The 15,757-nt window shown below is 42.1% G+C and overlaps 1 protein-coding gene across 1 annotated transcript; it reads right to left on the bottom strand.

Moving 5' to 3' along the window:
- Positions 1-1,623: 1,623 nt before the first annotated feature.
- On the bottom strand, positions 1,624-15,528 carry LOC100888828. The gene is made up of 7 exons (XM_030982331.1): positions 14,677-15,528; positions 8,111-8,484; positions 7,383-7,840; positions 6,467-6,675; positions 5,490-5,592; positions 3,996-4,285; positions 1,624-3,667 (listed from the first exon to the last, which is right to left on the bottom strand). Exons 3-7 carry the CDS (start codon positions 7,522-7,524, stop codon positions 2,831-2,833), a joined length of 1,581 nt encoding a protein of 526 aa, XP_030838191.1. The 5' UTR covers positions 7,525-7,840; positions 8,111-8,484; positions 14,677-15,528; the 3' UTR covers positions 1,624-2,830.
- Between the last annotated feature and the right edge of the window lie 229 nt (positions 15,529-15,757).

Here is a 15,757-nt window from a genome sequence, read left to right as displayed (position 1 = left end):
GCCATTAAACGACAACGGGTTTTCGCAAGGGTGGAGTCTATAAATGCACGAAACATTTTAATAATAGGGTAATTTAAAGACAGGTATAGCTTATACAATAATATTGACAGATTAAAGGAACCGTATGACATAGGATCTGTACAAGCTAAGTATTTGGCACTTGTACAGTATTCGAACAGCTTTCTTTCTCTTCAATCATGTCTGCTATTATCTATTTTTCTCTTTTTTTCTGAGCACAAAGGGACTTAAATTTATCTTTGTGATAATTATGCGCTATTATGGTTTATTATTATTATCATTATAGATTTATTTTAGTTTTATTTATTCGAACAAACAACATAAGAGTACGATTATTATGGCAAGGTAATTGCCCTGTATAAAATAAATTTGGGGAACATGATAATTATTATTTCGATTTAAATAATATTAAAATTCCACGTGATGCAGAAGTAACTGCGTTATCAATGTGCGTATTCTAAATCATGCACTGATCAAGTGTTATACTTAAAGATTTAATGCTTTAAAAAAAAAAAATTCTATTGAAATTCCATCAATCTTGAAATCGAGTTGTCCGTGAAAACGTCACTTTCCATTGATCAAATGGTCAATTTGCGATCTCGATTTAATCGCCTCATATTTCAAACACTCACAACATTCCTATTATTGATCTGTTTTATTGCAAACTTTCGTCTCTCTGTTTCTCTTATTTCTCCGCTTTCATACAAATAAACCTATTATAAGAGTCGAGTAGGTCAAACTATTGCCTATACACATTTTTTCAGTTAAGTTATTTAATGTTATTTCTATAGGTTTATTGTATCCGTTTAGATGTTCCTTTTTTTTTTTTTACTCATTTATTAATTAATTGATTGATTTTCTTCTTCTTCAATTCTGATTATTCGTTAATTCATTGATGCATTTATTTATTCATTTATTCTTTTATTTTTATTTATATATGACAGAGAGTCTCAGATCAGGGATAACATTGAGGTCACTAATGCTAAGTTTACATTTGCCCAGTACGATAAATTGGTCTACGATTTTGGGGGCATCGTAGGAGGCTACTAGTATAAACGATGTTTGTGTTTACATTATCTACGAGCAGTATTTGTATGTTCTATATTCTGTAGCTTAGTATTTTCATCCATTGTATAATCATACATAACATTCTTTTTACTGTAAATGTATGTATTTTGTTGACTATAGGGCCCCGCTCACAAGCTTAGCTTCTAAAGGGGTCCTAAAACCATTCAGTTTATGATGTAATCAAGTTAAAATATGTTGATTGATGTACTATTACCAGTATTTTTTGAATATTTTTATATGTAACATATTATATCATGCTTTGTGTGGTTTTGAATAAAATGAACTGAACTGAACTGAACTGAGCATCGTGCCATTTCTCGTATTGACCCTCGGTGGCAGGCCGGGGCAAATCCGTACAAAGGCTGCTCAAAGATTTTATGGAAACCGTGCAATTTCTGGCAGTACAAACGGTTTTTGACATATAGTAAATTAAGTGAAGTATTTGCGATCGGGGGAAAGGAAATACCAGGGTTAGAGACAACAACATATACTTCATTGGAAGACAGTCAAGAAGTGAAATCGACGGTACAAGTTTTAAAAGAGTTTGATTATATTTTCTTTATTTGTTTGTTTTACATAATTGACATAATGCGATAACCATACAGTTCATTATCATTGCAGGCTAGGTTTTCATGATGAAAGCATTTAATACTCTTGATTTTAAATGTTATTTCCATTAATTTCATAATACTTTAGACTCCATAATCAGCGGGAAATGATTTGTGTTCCCCCTCGGTTATTCGTCATATTGACCACAAAAGTAATAAACATCAAACTATATGTAGATCACACCATTTTGTGATATTTCCTTCATCAAATATCTTCACGACATAAAAATGGACTTGATAGCCTTAAAATCCTCTCCCAGTCTTCAAATTTTGGGAAGGGTGGATGCCATTTGAATCAAGAAATCATTCTAAAGTGAAAGTTCGATATGCCTGTGGTATATATATGCTTAACCTCAATCTAGGGGCGAATAGTTAAAGCGCCAGTTGTAAATTATGACGCCGACTGATGTCATTCATTTTTGTCATTGCTGAATGAACACAAAATTAATCCTGTCTGCGGAAAAAAAGAGAAGACTATGTTTGTGATCGAATTCTTATGATAGTATGAAACATACCAACCTCCTCATTCAGAGCACCAATATCTGTTTATGTCACTTATTTTTTTAGCATTATTCATCGCCTCGCTCCAATGAATCAACGTCAAGAGGGCAACATCATCTCTTTCTCCAATTAAATGCCTTGATAATAATAATATCTTACATAGTTCACGATTATTTACAAATCATCCTGTTACACTGTTCCATGATTAACACGCCATACTAAATTCAACTGGAGCCTTACAAACAAACATAAAAGAACAAAATTGTTTCAAAAAACTGTGACCGATTACACGCCACTCAAAGAATCACATACAACGTTATCTTATTCAGACACAGGAGTGAGAACTAGCCTTTGAAATTCGGAGCTGCGTTCAATCACAAGTTTTAATGCATGCGGCCCCGGTGCCATCAAGACACCTTCAACCAGTCTTCTCATGATCTGCCGAATCGCATCCATCTTCATTCCGTTCCCCAAAGTCCGTCCCTATGGACATCGATGGAGAACTATATACACACAGTGTCTCATAATATAAGTGCGCAATTCACGTGAGACCTGCCGCTCGACCACCCTAGCAAAATTCCCTTTTACTCCTTCTCGTTATGAAGTATCTTCTATTCTCCCCTAGCCATGTAGGTCTAATAAGCCTGTCCCTCGACTTGTGCAAACTGCACGTGAGGCTGTGGGATGGCTTGGACTACCATCGGGCTCTGATGAGGAACCTGCTGCACTGAAGGGATCGACTGGACCGGATGGGCAACTACATTCATTGGCCCTGGGTAGACCACAGGCTGCATGGGCGGGCTGTAATATATTGGCTGGTTTGGAGCGGCCGTTTCTTGCTGCTGCTGTTGCTGTAAGTCATTAACCGTTGGATACTGCACGTTTACGTTACTGCAGACGACCTGCTGCTGCTGTTGCTGCTGGACTACTTGTGCAGCATCAGACGTCGGACCAGGCACATTGATTCCTTGTTGGCGAAGGGCGTTCTCGATTCGGTTCAAGTTGTCAAAGAAACCGTCCAGAAGCCGATTGAAACCCACGTTGGTGCTGTGCTCCTTTCTGTAATGCCCTCTCCCACTGCCATGGCGACCTCGTCCCGTGCCGGATCCAAATGTTCGACCGGATCCAGATCTCGGATGCCAGTCCGATCTGGCATGCCAGTTACTGCGGTAATTCTGTCTGTGAGGCGATGAGTATGCCGAAATGAAAGGCGGTGCAGAGCTGTTCAATCTGCTGCTATGTGTGTCCCTCGGTCCAGAAGAGATACCCTGCGTTTGTTGCCATGGCATCTCTGTACCAGGTGACCCTGCTAATCCTTGCAAACAAGTCGCGCTGTTCTCGCCGGGTGCCGAATTTGTCGATTGGGAAGGACCAGATATTCCTTCGTTGATGTTTGGGGGCCAGCAGTTCACGTTCTCTGTCGCGTGGTCTTGGTCTGCCTTCGTTAAAGAGTTTTGTTGCACCAGTGAGTCCTGGGGGAAGAAATAAAGTGAAACACCACTATTTTTAATAAACCATGAAGCATGTTAATTTATTTTCAAAATGCCCCTATATTCAAAATATGACAACAAATTTGAACCAAAACTGTCCTGCCTCATGTGTCTAGGCCTGTTGTCACATATGCACATTTTATGAGCATCTGATGTGACTTTTAGTTAGTTTATTATTCTATCGATGTTTTAACCTTGCTACGATCCTTAATTAACCGATTGAAATTGCTTACAGATAGTTCTTTTCACGATGTAAATGACTATTACTCAATTTTATTTTTAACGGTTTACTAGATTTGCATTTTCGTACCTTGATTCGTCTTTCCTCACCCAGGAGATGACGCAGGTGCCTCTCCCGAGACTTTGAGTCGTGGACCTCCTGAGTGACCTGACACAGCTGCTGTCCAGCGCTGTCAATGCATGCCTGCCACTGGTTGATTTGGACGCCTAACGAACCCTGGTTGTCCAATGCCGTCTGCAGGGAGCGCTGGAGAGCCTCGTTCTCGGCTCGGAGAACCTCCACCTGGCTCTCATACTTCCCCATCTGCTCGTTCGTCAACGGGAGGTTGTGATCGTCCGGGAGAGAGCCCGGCAACCAGGCTGGATACGTTGGATGTAATGGGGAGAGAAATGAGAAACAATCACTAGGGCAACGTTTAAAGAAGCCATCGCAAGTACAAGTTCGTCGACATCCCAATCCCAATGATAAATGGAACACGAAATTTGGTGGGCTAACTTTTTTAACAATAATGTTACGGAACTATAGCGAATAGTAATTAAGTAACCCTGTTATCACATACTCGTTAAGCATGATATCATTCAACGTCATCTTCGTCTTCATCGCCATCAATTTCGTTATCCTTCTCCCCCTCTTTGTCCAACTCATCACGATCATCATCATCATGTCCTTTATATATATAAGCGTCATCATCATCATCCTAATCATCGGAGGGTAAGAGCACTATTTTTTTTCCCCAGTTAGTGCGAATTTTTTTAGCAGCAAATCATCCAGCCGGTGAATAAGCAGGAGGGGGGGGGGGGGGGGGGGGGGGGGGGGGGGGGGGGGAGAGGAGAGATGAAACACTAATTTATTTTTTCGAACAATTTTTATTTTTCTTAATAATAATTTTTGTTGGGCCAGGTGAGGGGGGCAGGCCAGCCCCCCCCCCCCTTTGGGCCCCTGATTAGCGCCTGGTTCCCCAACACTTGATAAAATGTGATCTATTTTTCCAAGAAATCATTAACCGGTTCGCCGATAATAATAATAATAATAGTGGGTTCTTGTATAGCGCTCATGTCAGTCAGATTTGACCCTCCTGGCGCTCCCGATTATTACCCTGGCTTTAGCACGGCTGCCATACGGCGCTCTAGCATTTCAAGGAATAAATTCCTACCAGGTACCCATTTACTTCACCTGTGTTAACTTGACCGGTGTAAACGAATATTGAGTTATCTTGTAATTATCTTATGGTTTTTGTTTCTTCCTGCCCCCCTCCCCCCGATGCCCAATGGCGTATCTAGACTATGACGTCAGAATGGGAATTTTGTTTTCCTTGCTGTGATCCATACACTGTACAGTAAGGAGACCACTCTTTGATGGGCTTTGTTTTGTGTACGAGTCAAGGTGGAGGGGTATCACCCAAAATGACATATCTAGAGAAAGAACGCAACTTTTCTTTCATTTAAATATCTGATAGGAGGGGCAAATTGTCCACTCGCCCCCCCCCCCCCCTTACTCGTGTCCAATTCGTTAGTGACTACGCCTTCTACGAAGCAACCCTTGTATAAATTACTCATTTCTAACCATTGATGTCGTTGCTCATGGTTTCGTCATCACACGTTGTCCATGTGTTGTCTGCCGTAGACAGCTTGATGGCCGAGTTCAAACGAAAATTCTGAAGGGGAATCTGTTAGAATAAAATCAATTTATTTAGAATAGAAGAATGATATACTTTAGTAATCTTTTACATTTTCTAAGTTTCTGCGCGTTGTGTGCATAGCATTACATCCCCCAAATTTACATTCATACGTAAATGAATTTTGTTTTCTAATCTCCCTCTTGTAGCATTCTTACGTCGTCACTCTCTCACAAGCTGTATACCGTCTCTCTGATTATTCCCTCCATCCTCCCCTTTTCTCTCTCTCTCTCTCTTCTCTCTCTCTCTGTCTTCCAAGCTGTCAAGGTGATCATGTAATTTGTTAAAAAAAAGAACTCGAACATTTTACACTTGTCCTATTTGACCATTTGCTTACTGGAAAGCATAATGTTTTTCGGGCCTATCCCTATATCCCCGTCCGACTATAAATACCTAGGTATGCTATTCGGGAATCACCCCCTGTCATAAGTGACGTAGTAAGGGTCAAGCTTTGAAATATACTTGTATCAGGAGGGCAGGGGTATAATATAACTGATGAATGAACATGTGAATTAACAAGGGTATCGCTTAGGAATAGTATAGTTCTTTCGTGTTCTTGTATCGTTTTCCTTTCTTTTCCCATCTGCATTTTCTTTACTTGTTTTTTGTTTGATTCAGTATGGGGGGGGGGACATGCTCCCTGCTCCATCCTTTAAACTAAACCACTGACTACCTCGCAGGTGAACGTTCTAAGAAATTACTTTTCGTGGAATGGTGGTCTTGGGGGTAAGTTCCCCTACACGTGGCTTCCTTATATTCCTTTTAAGTCAACACCTTTTTTCGGGGGAGGGGGGGGGGGGGGGGGTTGAGAGCCCCGGCCCCTTTAGACATGCTAGAAGGGCTATGGTGTAGCACTGTCGCCTACCAAATTTCCAATGTGGTCGGTCACCGCTCCGACACCCATGTGCTCCAGGGACCGGACAAGAATCTCGACCATACCGTCCATTCGCTTGTTACGATCACCAAGCCAACATGATAGGCCTCGTAGCCGGGCCAAGCGACTAACGACGGAATCGTGCCATTCCTTGGCCTGGGCGATGGTGTTGGCATCAGCTTCGGTCTGTGTCTGCGGAGCTGCAGGCAAGAGTTTGTGAAACGTGACAACTGCGTAATCATGTGCAAGTTGGTTGACCGAAAATTCCATCTCGACATCCTCTCAGGGCGTTATTTAGTTAAAGTTATAGGACTTGGGTAAGGGATTGGATTGGATTATAAGTTGGGTTTAAGGCCAGGGTTATAATGGTTAGGTATAGTGTTGGGTCCAGGTATGAAGTTGTGAATTCGGTTCGTGTAGAAAATTGAAGGAAAGCGAGTGTGTCGCATGAGGAAGTTTCGTAAAATCGTAAGTCCGTTTAATGGTTACTTAGATTTCCATGGTAACACATAGGAAAGAAGCATGCGTTGTACATGTGTGGGGGGGGGGGGAGGGGGGTGGGGCAGATGTAAATTATGACGTCATGCTAGGCATATGAGAGCAAAAGAAATGAAATATACACCATGCATGAACTCACATAGATTAGGCAATTCCAGTTAAGGTTGTAATGAAAATGATGTTATATTTTAACGTTGTTGAAGCCTCCATGATCGTACACTCCACCCAGGTGAAGTATGGGGACCGGTAGGAAGGAATTCCTTGAATGCTGTGAGCACCAAAATCGGTAGCCGAGCAGAGCCGGGGTAATATTGGAGCGCTTTGAGCACTTTGCAGGGTGGATATGTGCGCTATATAAATATCTAATAGTATTATTATTTTGTATTACTATTATAATATAGCTGCTCACCTGAACTGTCAGTCTGTGTTTCGCCTTCCTTTGGATGTTCAACACCAGGAAAGATCTCGGTCGGTAGATTAGTCTCTCCTTGGTCTAGACTCTGAGCCTCTGCAGGTGTGTCTGCCACCTCCGTGCTGCTATCTGCCTCCATTAGAGCGTCAGGGTACTTCTTGTTGCAGGGCTCCAAGACTATGTCCTTCGTCTTTTCTTTGTCGCAAGGTGCCTCCTCGACCGAAATTTCAGCCTGTTTGAGGTTGCCATGTGCTTCGACCAAGGTCTCACTTTCCTCCTTATTGGTATATCCCTCGGGCTCGACTTCAGGCAGGTCCGGGTCATTAGGTTCCTCGACTGATGGGTCGATGGACTCCGTTTTACCAATCGGCCCGCCGAGGTCTCATCAGACTCCCTGTTGCTAGGAGTTTCCACAACATCACCATTACTAGGTGTGGATTCTTCGACACTGCCGTCTGCAGTGATGTGCAATTTGTGATAGAAATAAAGTTGATGAAAATAAGAAAGTAGGAAGAAGAAGAAAAAGAATATTAGGACGTTAAGTAATAATAATAAAGGCGGGTAAAGGGAAGAGGGGTGTGGGTAGAGAAAGAGAGAGAAGAATACGAAGAAGCAGAACAAGTAGACGACTATAAGAAAAAGAGGGATAATGATTTTGTAAAAAGGAGAATGATGATTAAGGTCGCTTTTCCTTTCTTCATTGCCTTTAATATATATATATATACCTGTCTTTTTCTTGCCATTTTGCTGATCGTTAGCACCGGTCGTGTCCTCATGCTCGCGTAATTCAATGGCGTTCCGCATGTTCTTCTCAAACACGTTTGGCCCCGGTGTCACTTCCCTCTGGTCTTCGATGAAAGGCGAGTACACATTAACGACTGGACCCTGCACAGCCCCTACGAAGGGTGTGATCGAGTTCCATGTCGACGTCGTCGTTTCCTGACAAGGAGTGGACGATGAAGCAGCAGTGTGGTGGTTACACTTACAGGCGATGGTGATGACGTGATGGAAGTTTGATCGGTAGGAGGGATGTTGCGGTCATCAATTCCGGTGACGACATCAGGTTCTTTATCGATGGCATCGACAAGGTCACTCGTCCCTGTCACAACAACAATATTGATAATGATGCTGATAATAATAGAAGATTTAATAGTAATAGCAATAACACTAATTAATAACAATAATATTTATATAAAAAATATTAGTAGACTCTAGTACTAATACTAGTAGTAGATCTAGTAGGCCTGAGTAAACTTTTGCACTCGGTCTTAGGAACATAACAACAAAATATTTTTTCTTTTGTTATTTCTTTTATTTCGTTTAGACCTAGTCTAGAATCTAGATCTATTTCGTTTTCCAAAAAAATAAAATAACAAAATTACAATGTTCATCCAAATTTGTAACGATTTCAAAAACGCTATAAAATAAGCCTCGGTCTAGACCAGGGACGTGATAGATCTATTCTAAGAATAAATATAATCTCGATCTGTATCCTAGTTAGGGTGTAAAAACGAGAGATATCCTGAAGCAACAAAGATCTAGATCTAGGCCCAGAGACAGTAGACTACCTCTAGATCTAGAATTAAATAGAATCTAGATCTAGGCTATGCGAGGGTAAAAAGAGCATCAGAAACTGTTCTACTTCTACTTCTACGACGATACTCAGCAGGATCCATATAAGTCAGGATGTAGTGCTGAGGAATAAACTATCTAGTTCTTGGTCTAGATGCTGGGTGGAAGCGCTCCCTTGAAGCCCTCCAGTGAAGTAGCGTCAAGGGAGATCTTCGAAAGTGCATTCCACGCAGTTACTGTCCGAGGGAAAAATGAGTTCTGGTAGAGTTGGGTGCGGAATGGGATAGCCAGCAACTTCTTTGAGTGATCATACTGTTGTGTGTTGCTGGCAATCATGGGTGCTGTGTAATGCGTATCAGGACAATTACCCCTGGGCAATCACCCCCCGGGCAATTACCCCCCGGAAAACTACCCCCGTAGGACGATTACCCCCCGGAAAATTACCCCCCGGAGAATTACCCCCCGAGGACAATTACCCCCCAAGGACAACTACCCCCCGGAAAATTACCCCCCGGAGAATTACCCCCTGAGGACAATTACCCCCCGAGGACAACTACCCCCCGGAAAATTACCCCCCGGAGAATTACCCCCGAGGACAATTACCCCCCGAGGACAACTACCCCCCGCGGACAATTACCCCCGAGGACAACTACCCCCGAGGACAACTACCCCCGCGGACAATTACCCCCCGAGGACAACTACCCCCAAGGAAAATTACCCCCATGGACACTACTGGGCATGGTGGCTCAGTGGTTAGAGCGCCCGCCTCATGAACGGGAGGTCGTGAGTTCGAACCCCGGCCGAGTCATACCAAAGACTTATAACAATGGGACCTTCTGCCTTCTCGCTCAGCATATTAGATTGGAGAAGGGTAGTAATAACATATTATGTTATGCAGGGCCCGATGGAAGAGCAGTTTCATAACTGAAGTGGCTACCCTGGGTAAATAAAACGTTATTATTATTATTATTATTATTACCCGCGAGGACAACTATCCCCCACGAAAACTACCCCCGAGGACAATAAACCCCGAGGACAACTACCCCTCCCCCCTTCGAGGACAATAACCCCCGGAGGACAACTACCCCCAATGACAATCACCCCCGAGGAATTTATAACACTGTGACGTATAACGCAAGCTTCTCTCCAAATTGCTATTTACAGAAAATTGCATAAATTTTAATTTTCTTTTTTATTTATGAATTTCATTTCAGTCTTTTCAAATTATTCAATTCGATATGGGGGTGGAGGTTGCCCAATTCCCCTGTAGTTTTGCTACCGAGTACAGAAATTACATTTCTGAGAAATTGAACAATACATTGCGCGCAGATGAGTACGCGTTACAGCCTCTCTCACCATCAATGGCACAACAAAGAAATTAGGATGTAAGATTTCATTTATGCATCCTCTGTAACTGTTTTAATCAGCTGATCGTGTATTTGTCTTTATATGTATAATGGGCCCTCATCCATGCCATGATCCATAATTAAGGTTTTCTTCACGTTATCTATTATTTCTGTTGTCATGCTGAAGTGTAGTATGCTTTCGTGTACGTTAAATTATTTTGAAATAGAAATTGCCTTCAAGTTATATGTACGGTGCCATGTCAAAAGAAAATAAATATCCGCTCTCTGGTCATTCATCTCGTTTGATTTTGTAACGCCAGCACAGCGTTTTTCAACCGGGGTGCCGTAAGAGAATGATTTGGAAAACATTGATTTTGTAAAAAACATCAAATACCAGAACCGGTTAAAATAGACCTATGTAATTACATTAGAAAATAAAACTTTGAAGATACTAAAGTGTCTTCCTTCCTCGCTCGCTGACAATATTTTGACAGTAAGGTAAATAAGGGCAACGAGAGCCCCAAATATCCTCGAATTTGTGTATCAAGATCATGACCGAATATATCACTTTTTATTTATGTACAATTGGCGGCAAGGTGCCCGCATACAGTACTTAAATAGTTTCTAGTGTGTGAATTACAAACAAATTTTTTCCAGTTTGAAAATGTCTTCTCTTTTTTATTCTTAAATGTGCATAGAGTAAAGGAGCCCGTAATCGGCCAGCTCCCGTTTTCGGCCGATTGGTTGGATACAAGGTAAAATCACTCTAAAATACATCGCATAATAGCATAACACATATCCCACACATACCATACCATGCCAGTGTCACTGAAGAACCACATTTGCAATGGAAAATATATCCTAAAATATCACATTTAGCGATGTAATCGCCGGTCCCGCTACCCAAATCTGAAAAATCGAGTATCTTACGCGTGTCTGTAAGAAATATGGGTACCATAAAATGAGCTTTATTTCAAGTATTTTTCAGATTTAAAGCCCGATTTTGTGCTAGTCGCAAGCTCAAAAGTATGTCATCGCATGTATTAAATCAATGCAGCCGCACACCGCGACGCACACACGATATCTCTATCTAATTCAGATTCCAACTTCCGATCACCGCTGTGCCCGTCTTCGGCCAGGCGAGCACCAGGGAGCTCCGGCGTGGGATACCTGCTCCGCCCGCTTGTGCTGTACATCAGCGCGGAAACGCACGGCGCGCGCGAGCGCTTCCTATTGACTTTGTACATGCGGCCGTAAACTGAAACGCTCGGCCGATAACGGGCTCCAAAACAGTGAAAATTGAAATGGATATTGTCATGGCAATTCGTGATTTTTTTCTGGGATTCTTTTTTTGTGTAAATAATAATAATATTTGCTTCATGATTTGAACAAGAAATGATAATAAATAGGAAGTAAAGAGTCCTAAAAATAGGATTTTGTCTTAAGTGGCCGAAAACGGGCTACTTTACTCTAGGTCTAGTGCATAGAGCCAGAGTCATGCAAAATTAATAATCTAGACCTCTAGGCCTATAAAGACTTTGGGATTTGGGAGAAACTTTTCATTTCTTATTTAGAGATCTATATAAGAGGCTACCGTGACTAACAAAAAGTTAAAATAACGCTGCTCCAGAGAAATGTATTTCTATGCATTTTGAAAAGCGCTGGACAATTACCTAAAACTTACATCCTTCGTGGAAATTAGCAACCGTACTGGCGTTGCATAAATTATAATAAAAGGGAAAAGTGTATTAATGAGGAAGACAACGTGATATAGAGTAAAGTACCCGGTTTTCGGCCACTTAAGACAAAATCCTATTTATTGGACTCTTTACTTCCTATTTATTATCATTTCTTGTTCAAATCATGAAGCAAATATTATTATTATTTAAACAAAAAAAGAATCCCCAAAAAAAATCACGAATTGCCATGACAATATTCATTTCAATTTTCACTGTTTTGGAGCCGGTTATCGGCCGAGCGTTTCAGTTTACGGCCGCATGTACAAAGTCAATCGGAAGCGCTCGCGCGCGCCGTGCGTTTCTGCGCTGATGTATAGCACACGCGGGCGGAGCAGGTATCCCACGCCGGAGCTCCCGGGTGCTCGCCTGACCGAATACAGGCACAGCGGTGATCGGAAGTTGGAATCTGAATTAGACGGACATATCGTGTGTGCGTCGCGGTGTGCGGCTGCATTGATTTAATACATGCGATGAGATACTTTTGAGCTTGCGACCAGCACAAAATCGGGCTCTATATCTGAAAAAATACTTGAAATAAAGCTCATTTTATGGTACCCATATTTCTTACATACACGCGTAAGAAACTCGATTTTTCAGATTTGGGTAGCGGGACCGCCGATTACATCGCTAAAATGTGATATTTTAGGATATATTTTTCATTGCAAATGTGGTTCTTCAGTGACACTGGCATGGTATGGTATGTGTGGGATATGTGTTATGCTATTATGCGATGTATTTTAAAGTGATTTTACCATGTATCCAACCAATTGGCCGAAAACCGGAGCTGACCGATTACCGGGTACTTTACTCTAGTATTTGAAAAAATATGGGTTCATGCAGGGGATCTTATGGGCTCGTAGCCATCTCTCAATGTGTCAGATCGTCTTTTGCTATTGATTCCTGATTGTCCACGGGGGTAGTTGTCCTCGGAGGATAATTGTCATCGGAGGAATGTCCTCGGGGGTAATTATCATCGGGGGGTAGTTGTCCTCGGGGGGGGGGTAATTGTCCTCGGGGGGTAATTGTCCTCGGGGGGGTAATTGTCCCAGGGGGTAATTGTCCTCGAGGGTAGTTGTCCTCGGGGGGTAATTCTCCGGGGGGTAATTTTCCGGGGGGTAATTGTCCTTGGGGGTAGTTGTCCTCGGGGGGTGATTCTCGGGGGGGTAAATTCCAGGGGGTAATTGTCCTTTGGGGGTAGTTTTCTGGGGGGTAATTTTCCGGGGGGTGATTGTCCAGGGGGTAATTGTCCTAGAACCGTGTAATGATGTGCATTGATGGCTACTGTGTTGTTTGGATCTTGTACATGAGGTGGAGGCTTGCAGCATTTCTTCTCCTCTCCAGGCTCTCTCATTTCAGATGTTGAATCATGGCCGAGACACTGGCCATACGACGATATCTCGGAGGATGAATCTTGCTGCTCGCTTTTGTACTGCCTCGATTTGGGTTCTACTTCTAGAATCTACTTCTACTTCTACGACGATACTCAGCAGGATTCATAAGTCAGGATGTAGAGTAAAGGAGCCCGTAATCGGCCAGCTCCCGTTTTCGGCCGATTGGTTGGATACAAGGTAAAATCACTCTAAAATACATCGCATAATAGCATAACACATATCCCACACACCATACCATGCCAGTGTCACTGAAGAACCACATTTGCAATGGAAAATATATCCTAAAATATCACATTTTAGCGATGTAATCGCCGGTCCCGCTACCAAAATCTGAAAAATCGAGTATCTTACGCGTGTCTGTAAGAAATATGGGTACCATAAAATGAGCTTTATTTCAAGTATTTTTCAGATTTAAAGCCCGATTTTGTGCTAGTCGCAAGCTCAAAAGTATGTCATCGCATGTATTAAATCAATGCAGCCGCACACCGCGACGCACACACGATATCTCTATCTAATTCAGATTCCAACTTCCGATCACCGCTGTGCCCGTCTTCGGCCAGGCGAGCACCAGGGAGCTCCGGCGTGGGATACCTGCTCCGCCCGCTTGTGCTGTACATCAGCGCGGAAACGCACGGCGCGCGCGAGCGCTTCCTATTGACTTTGTACATGCGGCCGTAAACTGAAACGCTCGGCCGATAACGGGCTCCAAAACAGTGAAAACTGAAATGGATATTGTCATGGCAATTCGTGATTTTTTTCTGGGATTCTTTTTTTGTGTAAATAATAATAATATTTGCTTCATGATTTGAACAAGAAATGATAATAAATAGGAAGTAAAGAGTCCTAAAAATAGGATTTTGTCTTAAGTGCCGAAAACGGGCTACTTTACTCTAGTGCTGAGGAATAAACTATCTAGATCTTGGTCTAGATGCTGGGTGGAAGCGCTCCCTTGAAGCCAGGCCCTCCAGTGAAGTAGCGTTAAGGGTCAAGGGTAAAGCGTCAAGGGTTCTACTCTAAACTTATTCCAGTATTTTGCCTTGTGTATTTGGGGCGCATTGTCTAAAACTAAAAGTTATTTTAAAGGTTTGCCTTTTTAAAATTAGATCTAGAGTCTATGTATCTCTTAATATCTGTTCCGTTCCTTGAATTGCCACACGGGATAGGCCCTAGGTCTACTGTGGTTGATTTGAATATTAACATGATTAGGAAAACAGGACATCCAAAAATATTTTACTTCCATTACCTGTCACTTCGTTGATGCGATCTTCAGAAGATGATTCTTCAATCGTTGCATCCGACAGGTCATCATTTCGAAGGTCAATTTGCCCAACATGTGACGCTTCATCATCAGACGATTCACTCGTTTCATGGAAATTAATTAAAGACATGATTATCGGCTGCTTTTCTTGAAGAAAATGAGAAGCGTTAGGAGAAAGAATTCGATATAGACTCTAGACTCTAGTCTAGAAAGAAATGTAAACCAAAAACCGCACTGATGTAAGTTCAAGTGTGAATCGAGAGTTTCTCCGTTATTTGCTTCAAGAAGATCAGTCAATATGAAAATGGTTTGTAACTTAGATATAAACAAAAAGTGACCTTGGTTTCCAGATACGCGTTTCCATGGTGCGTAACTATGATAAAAATGAAACGCGCGAGCAGGAGCAGTTTACATGGCGTGACGTCACAATGAAATACCATATGACGTGTACTCCGGCGTACTCGGTGACGCCACCACTTTGTGCAAGCAGCGCTCCAGGGTGCAGCGCAGCAATTTGTGCTTCAAAGATTCCATGCACTTATGCATGGCTGGATGAGTATTATGAATACGCAAATTTTCTTTGAATATTCTTGTTTCGGGTTCGTTGGAGATTGTAAATGGAGGAAATTAAATGCACTATGATTTTGAATTGATTTTCTGTTTTGCATCGTTATTGTTTTCATCATTTATTTATAAAGTTAGGTGGGGAATGCCTGTCCGTACCTACATTGTGACTTTTTGTAAAGCATTACATGCTGCTAGGTAGGACAAGCCAACCTCTCTCTCTCTCTCTCTCTTGCTCACTCTCTCTGCGTCTCTCTCTCTGCGTCTCTCTCTCTCTCTCTCTCTCTCTCTCTCTCTCTCTTGCTCACTCTCTCTGTCTCCTGAAGCAAGTCATTTTTGCTATTGAATCCTGTATTTTTGGCCTGTTTATAATTATTATCATATTTTGCTGTGGCTGTAATCTTAAGTTCAAGAGCTGCATGTCCTTCAAGCGCATGCTTACGCAGCAGATCTTCTGCATTTTTTTATGGTTCATAACAATTTGTTGCATAAATTGTGTTAT

This window comes from Strongylocentrotus purpuratus, unplaced genomic scaffold (genome assembly GCF_000002235.5).
Source record: "Strongylocentrotus purpuratus isolate Spur 01 unplaced genomic scaffold, Spur_5.0 spur5_scaffold_12, whole genome shotgun sequence".
Classification (NCBI taxonomy): Eukaryota; Metazoa; Echinodermata; class Echinoidea; order Camarodonta; family Strongylocentrotidae; genus Strongylocentrotus; species Strongylocentrotus purpuratus.
The sequence above is the reverse complement of the archived record's forward strand: the minus strand, read 5'-3'. Positions and strand labels throughout refer to the sequence as shown.